Source organism: Oncorhynchus keta, unplaced genomic scaffold (assembly GCF_023373465.1).
Source record: "Oncorhynchus keta strain PuntledgeMale-10-30-2019 unplaced genomic scaffold, Oket_V2 Un_contig_8160_pilon_pilon, whole genome shotgun sequence".
Classification (NCBI taxonomy): domain Eukaryota; kingdom Metazoa; phylum Chordata; class Actinopteri; order Salmoniformes; family Salmonidae; genus Oncorhynchus; species Oncorhynchus keta.
In genome coordinates this window covers 75,001-95,314 of record NW_026289892.1, presented here as the reverse complement: position 1 = coordinate 95,314, position 20,314 = coordinate 75,001, and the positions used below count along the sequence as shown (strand labels likewise).

General features: G+C 44.5%; 1 protein-coding gene and 1 long non-coding RNA gene across 3 annotated transcripts in view; one reads left to right on the top strand and one right to left on the bottom strand.

The window, feature by feature from the left end:
• Positions 1-12,277: 12,277 nt before the first annotated feature.
• Positions 12,278-12,982, top strand: LOC127926753 (uncharacterized). 2 transcript variants are annotated; one of them, XR_008125035.1, is made up of 3 exons: positions 12,278-12,414; positions 12,631-12,785; positions 12,837-12,982. It is a non-coding gene; the product is annotated as an uncharacterized LOC127926753 (long non-coding RNA). The 2 variants fall into 2 exon arrangements; XR_008125034.1 differs by having other exon boundaries at positions 12,577-12,785.
• LOC127926752 (threonylcarbamoyladenosine tRNA methylthiotransferase-like) overlaps positions 12,783-20,314 on the bottom strand; it is a 50,465-nt gene continuing 42,933 nt past the window's right edge. Inside the window, exon 3 of the mRNA XM_052512292.1 lies at positions 12,783-14,176. Within this exon, the coding sequence (XP_052368252.1) occupies positions 14,015-14,176 (162 nt within the window). The 3' untranslated portion in view covers positions 12,783-14,014. The remainder of the gene's footprint in view (positions 14,177-20,314) is intronic.

Here is a 20,314-nt window from a genome sequence, read left to right as displayed (position 1 = left end):
AAACACCACAGTATTCAGCACTAAAACACCACAGTATTCAGCACTAAAACACTAAAACACCACAGTAGTCAGCACTAAAACACCACAGTAGTCAGCACTAAAACACCACAGTATTCAGCACTAAAACACCACAGTAGTCAGTACTAAAACACCACAGTATTCAGCACTAAAACACCACAGTAGTCAGTACTAAAACACCACAGTAGTCAGCACTAAAACACCACAGTATTCAGCACTAAAACACCACAGTAGTCAGCACTAAAACACCACAGTAGTCAGCACTAAAACACCACAGTATTCAGCACTAAAACACCACAGTATTCAGCACTAAAACACCACAGTATTCAGCACTAAAACACCACAGTATTCAGCACTAAAACACCACAGTGTTCAGCACTAAAACACCACAGTATTCAGCACTAAAACACCACAGTGTTCAGTACTAAAACACTAAAACACCACAGTAGTCAACAGCTGTAGGTTTCTCACAAGAACAATGAGTTCCAGCGACAGGATGAGAGCTGCTGTCCCACTGCTCTGTACTAGAAGAGCAGAGCTGCTGTCCCACTGCTCTGTACTAGAAGAGCAGAGCTGCTGTCCCACTGCTCTGCACTAGAAGAGCAGAGCTGCTGTCCCACTGCTCTGCACTAGAAGAGCAGAGCTGCTGTCCCACTGCTCTGTACTAGAAGAACAGAGCTGCTGTCCCACTGCTCTGTACTAGAAGAGCAGAGCTGCTGTCCCACTGCTCTGCACTAGAAGAGCAGAGCTGCTGTCCCACTGCTCTGCACTAGAAGAGCAGAGCTGCTGTCCCACTGCTCTGTACTAGAAGAACAGAGCTGCTGTCCCACTGCTCTGTACTAGAAGAGCAGAGCTGCTGTCCCACTGCTCTGCACTAGAAGAGCAGAGCTGCTGTCCCACTGCTCTGCACTAGAAGAGCAGAGGTGCTGTCCCACTGCTCTGCACTAGAAGAACAGAGGTGCTGTCCCACTGCTCTGTACTAGAAGAGCAGAGCTGCTGTCCCACTGCTCTGCACTAGAAGAACAGAGCTGCTGTCCCACTGCTCTGCACTAGAAGAGCAGAGCTGCTGTCCCACTGCTCTGCACTAGAAGAGCAGAGCTGCTGTCCCACTGCTCTGCACTAGAAGAGCAGAGCTGCTGTCCCACTGCTCTGCACTAGAAGAACAGAGGTATTTCCAGCGCCTGTATCACATCACCTCATTGCCCAGTTAGTGTAATGTGATGAAAAGCATTAGATAATAATTGATGGTAATAGGGAAGTGAGCTGCATCACATGGTGAGATGAGGAGCACGCTGGTTTTGCATGGATTGGGCCCTAATGGCACCCTGTACCGTGCACTAGAAGAGCAGGGCTCTGGTTAATAGTAGTGCACCACATAGAAACAGGCTGTCTCATTTGGGAGTGCCGGGCTGTCCCAGATGTAAGAAGGGCCAGATCCTCATCTCAGCTCCTCTCTGTGTGAATCACATCTCTGTTGGAGTCACAATGCCCTCACTGTGAACATCAATAGCCTCAAATGAACCAAATGAGCAGAGTTTCTGTCCCAGCAGAAATTGTCATTTTAATTTCATTAATGAAAGGATCTTTCTTGTTGAGTCCAAATGCACTTAAACCATATAAAAATGTACTATAAATGAAGCTGCTGTCCCAGTTAACAGAACTGTGAGAGTTTCAAAGGATCGGATGGAAACTCACATTACATTATAATTCAGTGAATCCTCTCTTTATGGATTCAATGCACAAATATGAGCTCTCCCACTCCGTCCGTCCGTCCGTCCTTCTCTTCCTTTCCCTCTCTCTCACTGCTCTCCTTCAGAGCTTCCTTCCTTCCTTCCTTCCTTCCTTCCTTCCTTCCTTCCTTCCTTCCTTCCTTCCTTCCTTCCTTCCCACTTTCTCTGTTCTTTATCTCAGACCCTTCCCCTTCCCTTCCTTCCTTCCTTCCCACTGCTTATCTCTACAGAGCTGCTTCCCCTGCTCTGTTCCAGAGCTTCCTTCCCACTTCTCTGCACTTCCTTCCTGCCTTCCCACTTTCTCTGCTTTATCTCTACAGAGCTCCTTCCTTGCTTCCTTCCCTTCCTTCAGAGCTTCCTTCCTTCCTTCCTTCCTTCAGAGCTTCCTTCCCTCTTTCTCTGTCTTTATCTCTAGCCTTCTCCTTCCCTTCCTTCCTGCTTCCCCTCTCTGCATCTCTACCAGAGCTGCTGTCCTTCCCTTCCTTCCTTCCTTCCTTCCTTCCTTCCTTCCCTCCTTCCCAGTTTTCTTTCTTTATCTCTACCCTTCTCACATGGTGAGATGAGGGAACACTTTTTTCATTTGGGCCTTCCTTCACTTCCTTCCTTCACTTCCCCTTTCTTTCTATAGTGCACCCTTCTCTTTCCCTTCCTTCCTTCCTTTCTCTTTCCTTCTTCCTTCCTTCCTTCCTTCCTTTCTCTTTCCCTTCCTTCCTTCCTCAATCCTTCCTTTTTCGCCAGAGAGGGAAATTTCTTTCTTTATCTCTGACCCTTCTCTTTCGCTTCCTTGGGCCTTCCTTCCTTCCTTCCTTCCTTCCTGGAATCTTTCTTTATCTCTACCCTTCTCTTTCGCCTCAAATCCAAATTCTTTCTCTTTCCCTTCCTTCCTTTCCTTTTCTTTCTTTATCTCTACTTTCCTTCCTTCCTTCCTTCCTTCCTTCCTTCCTTCCTTCCTTCCTTCTTTCCCTTCCTTCCTTCCCTCTTTCTTTATCTCTACCCTGCTCCTTCCTTCCTTCCTTCCCTTTTCTTTTCTTTATCTCTACCCTTCTCTTTCCCTTCCTTCCTTCCTTTCTCTTTCCCTTCCTTCCTTCCTTCCTTCCTTCCTTCCTTCCTTCCTTCCTTCCTTCCTTCCTTCCTTCCTTCCTTCCTTCCTTCCTTTCCTTCCTTCCTTCCTTCCTTCCTCTTTCTTTCTTTATCTCTACCTTTCTCTTTCGCTTCCTTCCTTTCTCTTTCCCTTCCTTCCTTCCTTCCTTCCTTCCTTCCTTCCTTCCTTCCTTCCTTTCTCTTTCCCTTCCTTCCTTCCTTCCTTCCTTCCTTCCTTCTTTCTTTATCTCTACCTTTCTCTTTCGCTTCCTTCCTTCCTTTCTTTCCTTCCTTCCTTCCTTCCTTCCTTTCCTTCCTTCCTTCCCTTCCTTCCTTCCTTCCTTCCTTCCTTCCTTCCTTCCTTCCTTCCTTCCTTCCTTCCTTCCTTCCCTTCTCCTCTTTCTTTCCTTTATCTCTACCCTTCTCCTACCCTGCCTTCCTTCCTTTCTCTCTTTCTTTCCTTCCCTCTTTCTTTCTTTATCTCTACCGTTCTCCTTCCTATCTCTACCCATTGATGTCTCTGTGTTTACTGTGCTCTACACACCATAGTGCCTGTTCCAAGGGAAATGACTTGGCAAACACATCGTAGTAAACATTAAACATACTCAATGCAGGGCTTTAGTTTTCCCTACGAGGGGTGCGCTGTGTCCTTGAGTTGGGTGGCCCTCGAGTCTGGCTGTCTGACTCTATGTCCCTAAGTTGTGTGGCCCTTGTGGCTGGCTGGCTTCATGGCGTTATCTAACCCACACACTCCTCCGTTTTTGCAATGCACCCTGGGATTTCACAACAACCCATTGTGAGAAAGATTGCTTCTATTGAGTGTGTTGGTCACTTGCCAGCCGAGCCAGTGTTTGGGCTTATGCCTTTGACTGAATCAACTGAGGGTATTCAGAGTCATTTGGGGACCTAAGTCAACATTTGTGCCAGTCAACAACGTTCATCTTAACAGCCCTCTAATGTGCTTGTGGAGACGGAGCACTTCAATGCTGTGGGAGGAACTGCAGATGTCTTTAACCAGTTTGTAACAAGGAAATGAAATCTGCCGGATGGATGTCTCTCTTGGTATGTGGCCATTGTCTTCAAGCTGTTATTAAGATGGAGTTCTCTATTTTACCATCAATTAACTCAACAATTAACTTTACAATGAACTTTATATAATTAACTGTCTAATTGCATTAACAAGCGAGAAGACTGTTGTTGTGCTTTAAACATTAAAGCTGGACTATACACTATACACTATACACTTGCTACATTCGTTTTCGGACTTGTAAATGAACGATCAATACCTATTGATTCTTTAATAATATACTAATAATATCTTACGTGAATCACATCTCTGTTGGAGCAACAATTCCCACAATGCCCTGTTCCCTGGGCGCCGATGACGTGGATTTCTATAAAGGCAGCACCCCCCACACCTCTCTGAATCATTTCAGTTGAATGCTTTCAGTTGTACAACTAACTAGGTATTCCCCTTTCCCATAATAGGGCTGTGGGCCAGAACAGCTTCAATGCACCTTGACATCGATGCTACAAGTGACTAATCGTGTCCTGTGGATGTATTGTCATCCTATGGGGGGATTGCCATGGAAGCCAAAATAATGGCCTGCCTATAACATTTTTTTTTATACAATGACGCTAAGCATGATGGGTTGTTAACTGCTTAGTTAACTCAGGAACCACACCTGTGTGGAAGCATCTGCTTTCAGTATTCTTTAAGCCCTCGTTTCCTCAAGTGTTCCCTTTATTCTGGCAGTTACGGGTTCACGTCCTTGGTCTGTATGTACAGCCAGGCTCTGAAGAGATCAGATCCCCTCTCGTTAACACCCAGGAACACGTCTCTAAAGATGACGCACAAACTTCCACGTCTCCACCTAAATGATTGCAGGCGATGGCCACAGTCTTGAACCTTGATTGTCAATTACTCCCTTGCTGATATTCTGATATGGGCATATAATCGTTACGTTGACGGGTGTAATCAATGCTGTCTCGTGGCGTTCATCGAGAGGCTGTCAATTAAAGCAGAAACATCCACACACTTCTGGCTGCGTTTAGACAGGAAGCCCAATTCTGATCTTTTTTTTTTCTTCTTCAGTAATTGGTCTTTTGACCAATCAGATCAGCTCTGAAAAAGATCTGACGTGAAAAGATGTGATTTGATTGGTCAAAAGACCAATTAGTGGAAACCGTCTGAGATACCCATACAGTAAGTTTTGGGTAACAAGGACATGGCAATAAAAATATCCAAAAGACAAATTCAGTGGATTAATTTTTCTCTTGTTTGTACGGGCATTTTCACGCTTATACACCTGTTTGTACACCTGTTTATACACCTGTTTGTACACCTGTTTATACACCTGTTTGTACACCTGTTTGTACACCTGTTTGTACACCTGTTTATACACCTGTTTATACACCTGTTTGTACACCTGTTTATACACCTGTTTGTACACCTGTTTATACACCTGTTTGTACACCTGCTTATACACCTGTTTGTACACCTGTTTATACACCTGTTTATACACCTGTTTGTACACCTGTTTATACACCTGTTTGTACACCTGTTTATACACCTGTTTGTACACCTGTTTATACACCTGTTTATACACCTGCTTATACACCTGTTTGTACACCTGTTTATACACCTGTTTATACACCTGTTTGTACACCTGTTTGTACACCTGTTTATACACCTGTTTGTACACCTGTTTGTACACCTGTTTATACACCTGTTTGTACACCTGTTTGTACACCTGTTTATACACCTGTTTGTACACCTGTTTGTACACCTGTTTATACACCTGTTTGTACACCTGTTTATACACCTGTTTGTACACCTGTTTATACACCTGTTTATACACCTGTTTGTACACCTGTTTATACACCTGTTTGTACACCTGTTTGTACAACTGTTTATACACCTGTTTGTACACCTGTTTATACACCTGTTTGTACACCTGTTTGTACACCTGTTTGTACACCTGTTTGTACACCTGTTTGTACACCTGTTTATACACCTGTTTGTACACCTGTTTATACACCTGTTTGTACACCTGTTTGTACACCTGTTTATACACCTGTTTATACACCTGTTTATACACCTGTTTGTACACCTGTTTGTACACCTGTTTATACACCTGTTTGTACACATGTTTATACACCTGTTTGTACACCTGTTTATACACCTGTTTGTACACCTGTTTATACACTGTTTGTACTGTGTTTATACACCTGTTTGTACACCTGTTGGAACATCTGTTTATACACCTGTTTGTACACCTGTTTGTACACCTGTTTATACACCTGTTTATACACCTGTTTGTACACCTGTTTGTACACATGTTTATACACATGTTTATACACCTGTTTGTACACCTGTTTGTACACCTGTTTATACACCTGTTTATACACCTGTTTGTACACCTGTTTGTACACCTGTTTGTACACATGTTTATACACATGTTTATACACCTGTTTATACACCTGTTTGTACACCTGTTTGTACACATGTTTATACACCTGTTTATACACCTGTTTGTACACCTGTTTGTACACCTGTTTGTACACATGTTTATACACCTGTTTATACACCTGTTTATACACCTGTTTGTACACATGTTTATACACCTGTTTGTACACCTGTTTGTACACATGTTTATACACCTGTTTGTACACCTGTTTATACACCTGTTTATACACCTGTTTGTACACCTGTTTATACACCTGTTGGAACACCTGTTTATACACCTGTTTATACACCTGTTTGTACACCTGTTTGAACACCTGTTGGAACACCTGTTTATACACCTGTTTATACACCTGTTTGAACACCTGTTTGTACACCTGTTTATACACCTGTTTGTACACCTGTTTATACACCTGTTTATACACCTGTTTATACACCTGTTTATACACCTGTTTGTACACCTGTTTATACACCTGTTTGTACACCTGTTTATACACCTGTTTGTACACCTGTTTATACACCTGTTTATACACCTGTTTGTACACCTGTTTATACACCTGTTTATACACCTGTTGGAACACCTGTTTATACACCTGTTTGTACACCTGTTTGTACACCTGTTTATACACCTGTTGGAACACCTGTTTATACACCTGTTTGTACACCTGTTTATACACCTGTTTATACACCTGTTTATACACCTGTTTGTACACCTGTTTATACACCTGTTGGAACACCTGTTTGTACACCTGTTTATACACCTGTTGGAACACCTGTTTGTACACCTGTTTGTACACCTGTTTATACACCTGTTTGTACACCTGTTTATACACCTGTTTATACACCTGTTTGTACACCTGTTTATACACCTGTTTATACACCTGTTTGTACACCTGTTGGAACACCTGTTTATACACCTGTTCCAACAGGTGTATAACGAAGGTTGCGTCCTCCGATACACGACCCAACCACTGCTTCTTAACACAGTGCACATCTAACCCGGAAGCCAGCCGCACCAATGTGTCGGAGGAAACACCGTGCACCTGGCAACCTTGGTTGGCGTGCACTGCGCCCGGCCCGCCACAGGAGTCGCTAGTGCGCGATGAGACAAGGATATCCCTCCCTAACCCGGACGACGCTAAGCCAATTGTGAGTCGCTCCACGGACCTCCCCGGTTGCGACAGAGCCTGGGCGCGAACCCAGAGTACAGCTGCAGTACAGCCTATGATTTAAAATCTTTACTTGGGTATTCTATACCCTCAAAGGTAAACGTTGAAATAACTGATGAAACAAGGTTGAACATATTAGAGACTCAACAAATCTCCACCAACTCAAGGACTTGGGAGAGAGGATTATTTTGGAAGAACGATACACATTTCATTCATAAGACCTAAACTGAAATCAAAACAAGACTGGTTCCCAAAAACCCTTGTTGGATGAGAACGCGCGGGCTATCAAGGGCGGATCACACGCCCATCTTTTGGTCCTGCCTCGCAAAATGGAAACTCACAGGGGAGAAATAAGATCTAACATTGGGGAAAATAATGGGGTTTTTTTTGACATTGGGTGAAAATACCTGGTAACTTCCCCAATAGAGAAAAGCACCAGTTAAAGTCAGTAAAAAGGTTTTCACAAGGAGATGTCTACAAAAAAAAAGAGGCTCCCACCGTGACACATTGGATAGACATGGTTACAGAAATACATTGGAGCCTATCAACCCCTGGCTTTAAGAGTTCATGAGGAGAGAAGCCAGAAACACTGGAGAAAAACGGGGTTCGTACCTGAAAAATGCTCTTAATTCAAAAAGATGACGTAACAGTGACTAATCTGATGAAAGTATGACGTGTGCCTGCCAGACGTTCTTATTTTTCACGTTTTATTTAAACTATTATTTACGTGTTCTTCAATAAAAACAGGGATTAAAGATAAAAGTGTCTGTTAAATGGCATATATATATATATATATATATATATATATATATATATTATATATATATTAAAAGAAGAAGATTTGGAATGTCAGTGAAATACTACTCAAACCCAGCGAGCTAATCTGTGAGGAGAAAGGATGGTGGTGTGATTTCATCAAATACTACTTCCTGTGGGCTGTACTTCTGTTTATCCTAGAGGCTGGGGGGTCACCACATCTACCATTACTACAGAGGACTGGGGTCACCACATCTACCATTACTACAGAGGGCTGGGGGTCACCACATCTACCTTTACTACAGAGGACTGGGGGTCACCACATCTACCATTACTACAGAGGGCTGGGGGTCACCACATCTACCATTACTACAGAGGGCTGGGGGTCACCACATCTACCATTACTACAGAGGGCTGGGGGTCACCACATCTACCATTACTACAGAGGACTGGGGGTCACCACATCTACCATTACTACAGAGGACTGGGGGTCACCACATCTACCATTACTACAGAGGGCTGGGGGTCACCACATCTACCATTACTACAGAGGGCTGGGGGTCACCACATCTACCATTACTACAGAGGGCTGGGGGTCACCACATCTACCATTACTACAGAGGACTGGGGGTCACCACATCTACCATTACTACAGAGGGCTGGGGGTCACCACATCTACCATTACTACAGGGGCTGGGGGTCACCACATCTACCATTACTACAGAGGGCTGGGGGTCACCACATCTACCATTACTACAGGGGCTGGGGGTCACCACATCTACCATTACTACAGAGGACTGGGAGTCACCACATCTACCATTACTTACAGAGGGCTGGGGGTCACCACATCTACCATTACTACAGAGGGCTGGGGGTCACCACATCTACCATTACTACAGAGGGCTGGGGGTCACCACATCTACCATTACTACAGAGGGCTGGGGGTCACCACATCTACCATTACTACAGAGGGCTGGGGGTCACCACATCTACCATTACTACAGAGGGCTGGGGGTCACCACATCTACCATTACTACAGAGGGCTGGGGGTCACCACATCTACCATTACTACAGAGGGCTGGGGGTCACCACATCTACCATTACTACAGAGGACTGTCACCACATCTACAATCTATCAGGCTGACAGACATGTTGAACATAAGACTCCATATATACAGGCTGACAGAGGTACATGTTGAACATAGACTCAGATATAGACAGACTGATAGGGTACATGTCATAGACTCAGATATATACAGACTGATAGAGGTACATGTTGAACATAGACTCAGATATATACAGGCTGACAGACATGTTGAACATAAGACTCAGATATATACAGGCTGACAGGGTCACATGTTGAACTAGACCAGATATATACAGGCTGACTGGGGTCACCACATCTAGACCATTACAGGCTGACAGACATGGAACATAGACTCAGATCACCAGACATGTTGGACATAGACTCAGATATATACAGGCTGACAGAGGTACATGGAACATAGACTCAGATATATACAGGCTGACAGACATCATAGACTCAGATATATACAGGCTGACAGAGGTAGTTGAACATAGACTCAGATATATACAGGCTGACAGACATCTAGACTCAGATATACAGGCTGACAGACATGGGCTCAGATATATACAGGCTGATAGAGGTACATGTTGAACATAGACTCAGATATATACAGGCTGACAGGGTCATGTTGAACATAGACCAGATTATACAGGCTGATAGGGTACATGTTGAACATAGACTCAGATATATACAGGCTGATAGAGGTACATGTTGGACATAGACTCAGATATATACAGGCTGACAGAGGACATGTTGAACATAGACTCAGATATATACAGGCTGACCATGTTGAACATAGACTCAGATATATACAGGCTGACAGACATGTTGGACATAGACTCAGATATATACAGGCTGACAGAGGGCATGTTGAACATAGACTCAGATATATACAGGCTGACAGACATGTTGAACATAGACTCAGATATACAGGCTGACAGAGGGCATGTTGGACATAGACTCAGATATATACAGGCTGACAGACATGTTGAACATAGACTCAGATATACTGACAGACATGTTGAACATAGACTCAGATATATACAGGCTGACAGACATGTTGAACATAGACTCAGATATTACAGGCTGACAGACATGTTGAATATAGACTCAGATATATACAGGCTGACAGACATGTTGAACATAGACTCAGATATACAGGCTGACAGAGGTACATGTTGAATATAGACTCAGATATATACAGGCTGACAGACATGTTGAACATAGACTCAGATATATACAGGCTGACAGACATGTTGAACATAGACTCAGATATATACAGGCTGACAGACATGTTGAACATAGACTCAGATATATACAGGCTGACAGACATGGAACATGACTCAGATATATACAGGCACAGACATGTTGGACATAGACTCAGATATCAGGCTGACAGACATGTTGAACATAGACTCAGATATATACAGGCTGACAGACATGTTGAACATAGACTCAGATATAGACAGACTGACAGACATGTTGAACATAGACTCAGATATATACAGGCTGACAGAGGTACATGTTGAACATAGACTCAGATATATACAGGCTGACAGACATGTTGAACATAGACTCAGATATAGACAGGCTGACAGAGGTACATGTTGAACATAGACTCAGATATATACAGGCTGACAGAGGTACATGTTGAACATAGACTCAGATATATACAGGCTGACAGACATGTTGGACATAGACTCAGATATATACAGGCTGACAGACATGTTGAAGATAGACTCAGATATATACAGGCTGACAGACATGTTGAACATAGACTCAGATATATACAGGCTGACAGAGGTACATGTTGAACATAGACTCAGATATAGACAGGCTGACAGACATGTTGGACATAGACTCAGATATATACAGGCTGACAGAGGTACATGTTGAACATAGACTCAGATATAGACAGACTGATAGAGGTACATGTTGAACATAGACTCAGATATATACAGGCTGACAGACATGTTGGACATAGACTCAGATATATACAGGCTGACAGAGGTACATGTTGGACATAGACTCAGATATATACAGGCTGACAGAGGTACATGTTGAACATAGACTCAGATATATACAGGCTGACAGAGGTACATGTTGAACATAGACTCAGATATATACAGGCTGACAGACATGTTGAACATAGACTCAGATATATACAGGCTGACAGAGGTACATGTTGAACATAGACTCAGATATACCCTAACGCTCAAAAGTTTGGGGTCAGTTAAAAATGTCCTTGTTTTTGTCCATTAAAGATACATAATTACAGTGTAGACATTGTTAATGTTTTAAATGACTATTTTAGCTGGAAATGGCTGATTTTTTATGGAATATCTACATAGGTGTGCAGAGGCCCATTATCAGCAACCATCACTCCTGTGTTCCAATGGCGCGTTGTGTTAGCTAATCCAAGTTTATCATTTTAAAAGGATAATTGATCATTAGAAAACCATTTTGCCGTTATGTTAGCACAGATGAAAACTGTAGTTCTGATTAAAGAAGCAATAAAACTGGCCTTCTTTAGACTAGTTGAGTATCTGGAGCATCAGCATTTGTGGGTTCGATTACAGGCTCAAAATGGCAGGAAACAAAGACCTTTCTTCTGAAACTCGTCAGTCTCTTCTTGTTCTGAGAAATGAAGGCTATTCCATGTGAGAAGTTGCCAAGAAACTGAAGATCTCATACAACACTGTATACTACTCCCTTCACAGAACAGTGCAAACTGGCTCTAACCAGAATAGAAAGAGGAGTGGGAGGCCCCGGTGCACAACTGAGCAAGAGGACAAGTACATTAGTGTCTAGTTTGAGAAACAGACGCCTCACAAGTCCTCAACTGGCAGCTTCATTAAATAGTATCCACAAAACACCAGTCTCAACGTCAACAGTGAAGAGGCGACTCCGGGATGCTGCCCTTCTTGGCAGAGTTGCAAAGAAAAAGACAGACAGACAGAGAGCATGGAGTTGTGGTTTATTAACGTTTATTAAGGTTAGCTTTACCCTGCAAACAAAGATGAGAAAACACTGTCAAGTCTGTGTCCCAAATTAAACTCTATTCTCTATATAGTGCACTACCTTTGGCCAGACACCCTTCCCCATAGGGTCCTGGTGAAAAGTAGTGCACTTCCCCCACCTTTAGCCAGACCCCCTTCCCCCCATAGGTCCTGGTGAAAAGTAGTGCACTACCTTTGGCCAGACCCCCTCCCCCATAGGTCCTGGTGAAAAGTAGTGCACTACCTTTGGCCAGACCCCTTCCCCCCATAGGTCCTGGTGAAAAGTAGTGCACTACCTTTGGCCAGACCCCCTTCCCCCCCATAGGTCCTGGTGAAAAGTAGTGCACTACCTTTGGCCAGACCCCCTTCCCCCCCATAGGTCCTGGTGAAAAGTAGTGCACTATAAAGGGAATTGGGTGCCATTTGAGAGGCAGACAGGGATCTAGGCCAGACAGGGATCTAGGCCAGACAGGGATCTAGGTCAGACAGGGATCTAGGCCAGACAGGGATCTAGGCCAGACAGGGCTCTAGGCCAGACAGGGAACTAGGCCAGACAGGGATCTAGGCCAGACAGGGATCTAGGCCAGACAGGGATCTAGGCCAGACAGGGATCTAGGCCAGACAGGGATCTAGGCCAGACAGGGATCTAGGCCAGACAGGGATCTAGGCCAGACAGGGATCTAGGCCAGACAGAGATCTAGGCCAGACAGGGATCTAGGCCAGACAGAGATCTAGGCCAGACAGGGATCTAGGCCAGACAGGGATCTAGGCCAGACAGGGATCTAGGCCAGACAGGGATCTAGGCCAGACAGGGATCTAGGCCAGACAGGGATCTAGGCCAGACAATAAGTCCCCTGGGGATAGGAGATGATCCACTGTTGAGATGTACATGAATAGAACCAAACAACATGCAGTTTCACACTGTAACATCACAGCATCCCAAATAGCACCCTGTTCCCTAACTACTTCATACCAGGGCACAAAGGGGTCTCCCATCTACTCATTAGTAGACTGACGTTAAAATGGAAAACCATAAAAGCAGAAATACAAATAGAGAAACACGAGAGAAAAAAAAAAGATTTTTTTTTTTTTTTGATAAACAATCACAATGTGGGTACGACAGACACAGAAAGGGCTTTTACTGTGATGTAAACTCATTACCAAAAAATATACCTGTTCCTCTGTGTCTGTTTCATTGTGGTCAAAATAAATACTTTTAATTAAAGATATCCACCATCTTAAATCAGAGTATCACACAACATGTCTTTAACCTGTCCTCTCCTTATCTCCTGTCCTTGTTTCCTTCCCTCGTCTCCTCTTCCTAACTCTCACATGCAGCTACAGATTCAATCAGTCTTTGTCCAAGACCGAGAAGTTTTTCCTCATATAAAGCTAAACTAGGACCCTTCCAAAACCCATTTCAACCAAACCTATAGGGCCAAATAAATATGTCAAATGCTTTCAAATACTCGAGCTACGCTTGATTTAGTTTGCCCAGTACAAAGTACTTGGAAATAATTTCCATATGTATTTGATCCAGGTCCCTTATTCATAAAGAGTCTCGGTGTATGAATGCTGATCTGGGATCAGTTTTGCCTTGTAGAATATAAGGATGATTGTAAAGGAGGGCCCTGATCTTGGATCAGCACTCCTCCTCCGAGACACTCTATAAATACAGGCCCAGGTCCATGTCTTCCAGCCCCTCGGTCTCAGTGGAGTTTCTCCCACATGAAGACCACTAGGATAGCCACCACAGCCAGGCCGATAGACAGCAGCTTCAGCCCCTCTCTGTCCAGGCTCCAGGGGCTCCAGGATACAGTCAGCACGCCTGAGGAGGGGACGGACCCATTCTGCTGGAGGGACAGCTGCTCCTGTAGAGAGACAGCAGAGAGTTAGCCAAGGTTACATTATAGAGAACAGTAGAGGAAGTGAGTTATCATCTGTTGGGAGCTACGGGGACACTCAATATGGCTGCCAGTCCACTCAATATGGCTGCCAGTCCACTCAATATGGCTGCCAGTCCACTCAATATGGCTGCCAGTCCACTCAATATGGCTGCCAGTCCACTCAATATGGCTGCCAGTCCACTCAATATGGCTGCCAGTCCACTCAATATGGCTGCCAGTCCACTCAATATGGCTGCCAGTCCACTCAATATGGCTGCCAGTACATTCAATATGGCTGCCAGTCCACTCAATATGGCTGCCAGTCCACTCAATATGGCTGCCAGTCCACTCAATATGGCTGCCAGTCCACTCAATATGGCTGCCAGTCCACTCAATATGGCTGCCAGTCCACTCATTATGACATCAGAGAGAGAGAGAGAGAGAGAGAGAGAGAGAGAGAGAGAGAGAGAGAGAGAGAGAGAGAGAGACAGACAGACAGACAGACAGACAGACAGACAGACAGAGAGACAGACAGAGAGAGAGAGAGAGAGAGAGAGAGAGAGAGAGAGAGAGAGAGAGAGGGGGACAGCCAAGCCAGTCATATGATCATTTATGGTTTAGAGGGTGAACGATTGAGCAGCCATGAAATACATTAAATATGGAGGATCAATCTGAATGACCATTTTATGATTTTGATATTTCAATTCCACCGGATGGTATGTGGACACCTGACGGTCATTGAAATGTAAATTCCCACTCAGTATATTATATATAGATACACTACATTACCAAAGGTATGTGGACACCTGCTCGTCTAACACCTCATTCCAAAACCATGAACATTAATACGGAACTGTTCTTCACTTTGTTGCTACAACAGCCTCCACTCTCCTGGGAAGGTTTTCCACTAGATGTTGGAACATTGCTGTGAGGACTTGCTTCCATTCAGCCACAAGAGCATTAGTGAGGTCGGTCACTGAAGTTGGGCGATTAGGCCTGGCTCACAGTCGTCGTTCCAATTCATCCCAAAGGTGTTCGATGGGGTTGAGGTCAGGGCTCTGTGCAGGCCAGTTAAGTTCTTCCACACTGATCTCAACAAACAACATTTCTGTATGGACGTCGCTTGTGCACGGGGGCATTGTCATGCTGAAACAGGAAAGGGCCTTCCCCAAACTATTGCCACACAAAATCGTCTAGAAAGTCATTGTATGCTATAGCATTAAGATTTCCCTTCAGTGGAACTAAGGGGCCCGAACCATGAAAAACAGCCCAAAACAATTATTACTCCTCCACCAAACTTGACAGTTGCCACTATCCACTGGGGCAGGTAGCGTTCTCCTGACATTCGTCAAACCCAGATTTGTCAGTCGGACTGCCAGATGGTGAAGTGTGATTCATTACTCCAGAGAACGCGTTTCCACTGCTCCAGAGTCCAATGGCGGTGAGCTTTTCCCACTCCAGCCAACGCTTGGCATTGCACCTGGTGATGTTAAGCTTGTGTGCAGCTGCCCGGCCATGGAAACCCATTTCATGAAGCTGCCGACGAACAGTTCTTGTGCTGACGTTACTTCCAGAGGCAGTTTGCAACCGAGGACAAAATATTTTTTTACTCACTTCAGCACTCGGCGTTCCCGTTCTGTGAGCTTGTGTGGCCTACCACTTCACGCTGAGCCGTTGTTGCTCCTAGACGTTTCCACTTCACAATAACAGCACTTACAGTTGACCTGGGGGCAGCTCTAGCAGAGCAGAAATTTGACGAACTGACTTGTTGGCGACGCGACATCTATGACGGTGCCACGTTGAAAGTCACTTGAGTTCTTTTGTAAGGCCCATTCTACTGACAATGTTTGTCTATGGAGATTGCATGGCTGTGTGCTTTTATACCCCTGTCAGTAACAGGGTGTGGTTGAAATGGCTGAAATCCACTAATTTGAAGGGGTGTCCACATACTTAAAAAAAAATATATATATATATATATAGTGTAGATTAGATTGATCTACTTCAGAAGATGTGCTTTGCGAGAAGATTGAGATATATATGTTTTATATAATTACATTACCGACTGTGCTTCTAAGAAATTCAATCAGTGCTGGCAACTATCAATTTCCAGTCCATTTCTCCAGGTGGCGAATTAGAGATAAAAAGAAGCGACTGTTCAGTCGATATCAGATTGACTCCCGTCTAGATCATTAAAGAGCATTATTACCGGGTGAGATACTGTACCACATATCTCTTCAAGCACGCTTTCAACCCCTACACAGACCTGTCTGAAGGCTGTGTGTGTCAGGGATGGATGTGAATGCGGAGCGGGAAGAAAGCCTCTCTTCTGTAAATCCAACCTCATCTCTGATGGACTTTCAAGATTTTCTGACTCTCCTCTCTCTCTCTACTGACTTCTCAACCTTCTGTCTCTGGTGTGCCTTCATTTATATATATCTCCTTCTCTCCTTCTCTCTCTCGCCCACTCAGCCCTGCAGCCGCCTGCAGCTGGAAACACGGTAATTGATAGAGCTCAGAGGCTCTTCTGAGAGAGACAATGTGTGTGTGCCCCCCCCCAGACCCTTCCTATCCCCTACGTGTCTTCATCACAGGAGGAATCTGTCCAGGAGGGTACACTGTCTCAATCACAGGAGGAATCTGTCCAGAAGGAATCTGTCTAGGAGGGTACACTGTCTCGATCACAGGAGGACTCTGTCCAGGAGGGGACACTGTCTCGATCACAGGAGGAATCTGTCCAGGAGGGGACACTGTCTCGATCACAGGAGGAATCTGTCCAGGAGGGGACACTGTCTAGATCACAGGAGGAATCTGTCCAGGAGGGGACACTGTCTTGATCACAGGAGGAATCTGTCTTGATCACAGGAGGAATATGTCCAGGAGATAATGGGATAATGGGATAATGGTGGTGGTAGAGTGAATGTCCTAACTCATACACTGGGATAATGGTAGTGGTAGAGTGAATGTCCTAACTCATACACTGGGATAATGGTGATGGTAGAGTGAATGTCCTAACTCACACACTGGGATAATGGTGGTCATAGAGTGAATGTCCTAACTCATACACTGGGATAATGGTGATGGTAGAGTGAATGTCCTAACTCACACACTGGGATAATGGTGGTCATAGAGTGAATCTCCTAACTCATACACTGGGATAATGGTGATGGTAGAGTGAATGTCCTAACTCATACACTGGGATAATGGTGATGGTAGAGTGAATGTCCTAACTCACACACTGGGATAATGGTGGTCATAGAGTGAATCTCCTAACTCATACACTGGTATAATGGTGGTGGTAGAGTGAATGTCCTAACTCATACACTGGGATAATGGTGGTGGTAGAGTGAATGTCCTAACTCATACACTGGGATAATGGTGATGGTAGAGTGAATGTCCTAACTCATACACTGGGATAATGGTGGTGGTAGAGTGAATGCCCTAACTCATACACTGGGATAATGGTGATGGTAGAGTGAATGTCCTAACTCATACACTGGGATAATGGTAGTGGTAGAGTGAATGTCCTAACTCATACACTGGGATAATGGTACTGGTAGAGTGAATGTCCTAACTCATACACTGGGATAATGGTGGTGGTAGAGTGAATGTCCTAACTCATACACTGGGATAATGGTGATGGTAGAGTGAATGTCCTAACTCATACACTGGGATAATGGTGATGGTAGAGTGAATGTCCTAACTCATACACTGGGATAATGGTGGTGGTAGAGTGAATGTCCTAACTCATACACTGGGATAATGGTGATGGTAGAGTGAATGTCCTAACTCATACACTGGGATAATGGTGATGGTAGAGTGAATGTCCTAACTCATACACTGGGATAATGGTGATGGTAGAGTGAATGTCCTAACTCATACACTGGGATAATGGTGATGGTAGAGTGAATGTCCTAACTCATACACTGGGATAATGGTGATGGTAGAGTGAATGTCCTAACTCATACACTGGGATAATGGTGATGGTAGAGTGAATGTCCTAACTCATACACTGGGATAATGGTGATGGTAGAGTGAATGTCCTAACTCATACACTGGGATAATGGTGGTGGTAGAGTGAATGTCCTAACTCATACACTGGGATAATGGTGATGGTAGAGTGAATGTCCTAACTCATACACTGGGATAATGGTGATGGTAGAGTGAATGTCCTAACTCATACACTGGGATAATGGTGGTGGTAGAGTGAATGTCCTAACTCATACACTGGGATAATGGTGATGGTAGAGTGAATGTCCTAACTCATACACTGGGATAATGGTGGTGGTAGAGTGAATGTCCTAACTCATACACTGGGATAATGGTGGTGGTAGAGTGAATGTCCTAACTCATACACTGGGATAATGGTGATGGTAGAGTGAATGTCCTAACTCATACACTGGGATAATGGTGGTGGTAGAGTGAATGTCCTAACTCATACACTGGGATAATGGTGGTGGTAGAGTGAATGTCCTAACTCATACACTGGGATAATGGTGATGGTAGAGTGAATGTCCTAACTCATACACTGGGATAATGGTGATGGTAGAGTGAATGTCCTAACTCATACACTGGGATAATGGTGGTGGTACAGTGAATGTCCTAACTCATACATGTCTGCTGTGTTTACACATAACACCTACTGCTTTCAATCAAAGACACAGAGCTGCTGAGTGTTCATGACTTCACACCATGTACAGTGTGAGTGAGAAGTGTGTGGGCTTGAGTTAAAAAGACTGCTAACTCAGTTACTACCCACACATAGTTTTACCTCAGGGACAATATCCACCACTCTGTCTCTAACCTGTTTTACCTCAGGGACAATATCCACCACTCTGTCTCTAACCTGTTTTTACCTCAGGGACAATATCCACCACTCTGTCTCTAACCTGTTTTACCTCAGGGACAATATCTACCACTCTGTCTCTAACCTGTATTACCTCAGGGACAATATCCACCACTCTGTCTCTAACCTGTTTTACCTCAGGGACAATATCCACCACTCTGTCTCTAACCTGTTTTACATCAGGGACAATATCCACCACTCTGTCTCTAACCTGTTTTTACCTCAGGGACAATATCCACCACTCTGTCTCTAACCTGTATTACCTCAGGGACAATATCCACCACTCTGTCTCTAACCTGTTTTACCTCAGGGACAATATCCACCACTCTGTCTCTAACCTGTTTTACCTCAGGGACAATATCCACCACTCTGTCTCTAACCTGTTTTACCTCAGGGACAATATCCACCACTCTGTCTCTAACCTGTTTTTACCTCAGGGACAATATCCACCACTCTGTCTCTAACCTGTTTTACCTCAGGGACAATATCCACCACTCTGTCTCTAACCTGTTTTACCTCAGGGACAATATCCACCACTCTGTCTCTAACCTGTTTTACCTCAGGGACAATATCTACCACTCTGTCTCTAACCTGTATTACCTCAGGGACAATATCCACCACTCTGTCTCTAACCTGTTTTACCTCAGGGACAATATCCACCACTCTGTCTCTAACCTGTTTTACCTCAGGGGCAATATCCACCACTCTGTCTCCAAACTGTTTTTACCTCAGGGACAATATCCACCACTCTGTCTATAGAGGTGAATAATATAATAATGGGGAGCTATAGAGAATAGTAGGGGGGGTCTGTCTCTCCCTGACATCACAGCACCTCTCTCTCTCTGGCTATCTCTCATCAGAATGTATGAAGCCAGGCGCTAGGAGACACCGGGTTGGACATAACTAATGTAAAACACTTCAGAGGCTGAGGGCTGCTCACCCCCCTCCTCCCCCCCTGCACTGTAGGAGACGAGAGCACAGTGAAGTCTGGCTGGGCCAGGTTAGAACAGGGAAGCACACTGAAGTCTGGCTGGGCCAGGTTAGAACAGGGAAGCACACTGAAGTCTGGCTGGGCCAGGTTAGAACAGGGAAGCACACTGAAGTCTGGCTGGGCCAGGTTAGAACAGGGAAGCACAGTGAAGTCAGGCTGGGCCAGGTTAGAACAGGGAAGTCTGGCTGGGCCAGGTTAGAACAGGGAAGGATTCAGCAGGAGAATAGCTCTATGCTCTATGATAGTCTAATCTCTATTGAGGTGAATTGCAATTCAACACGATCATTTC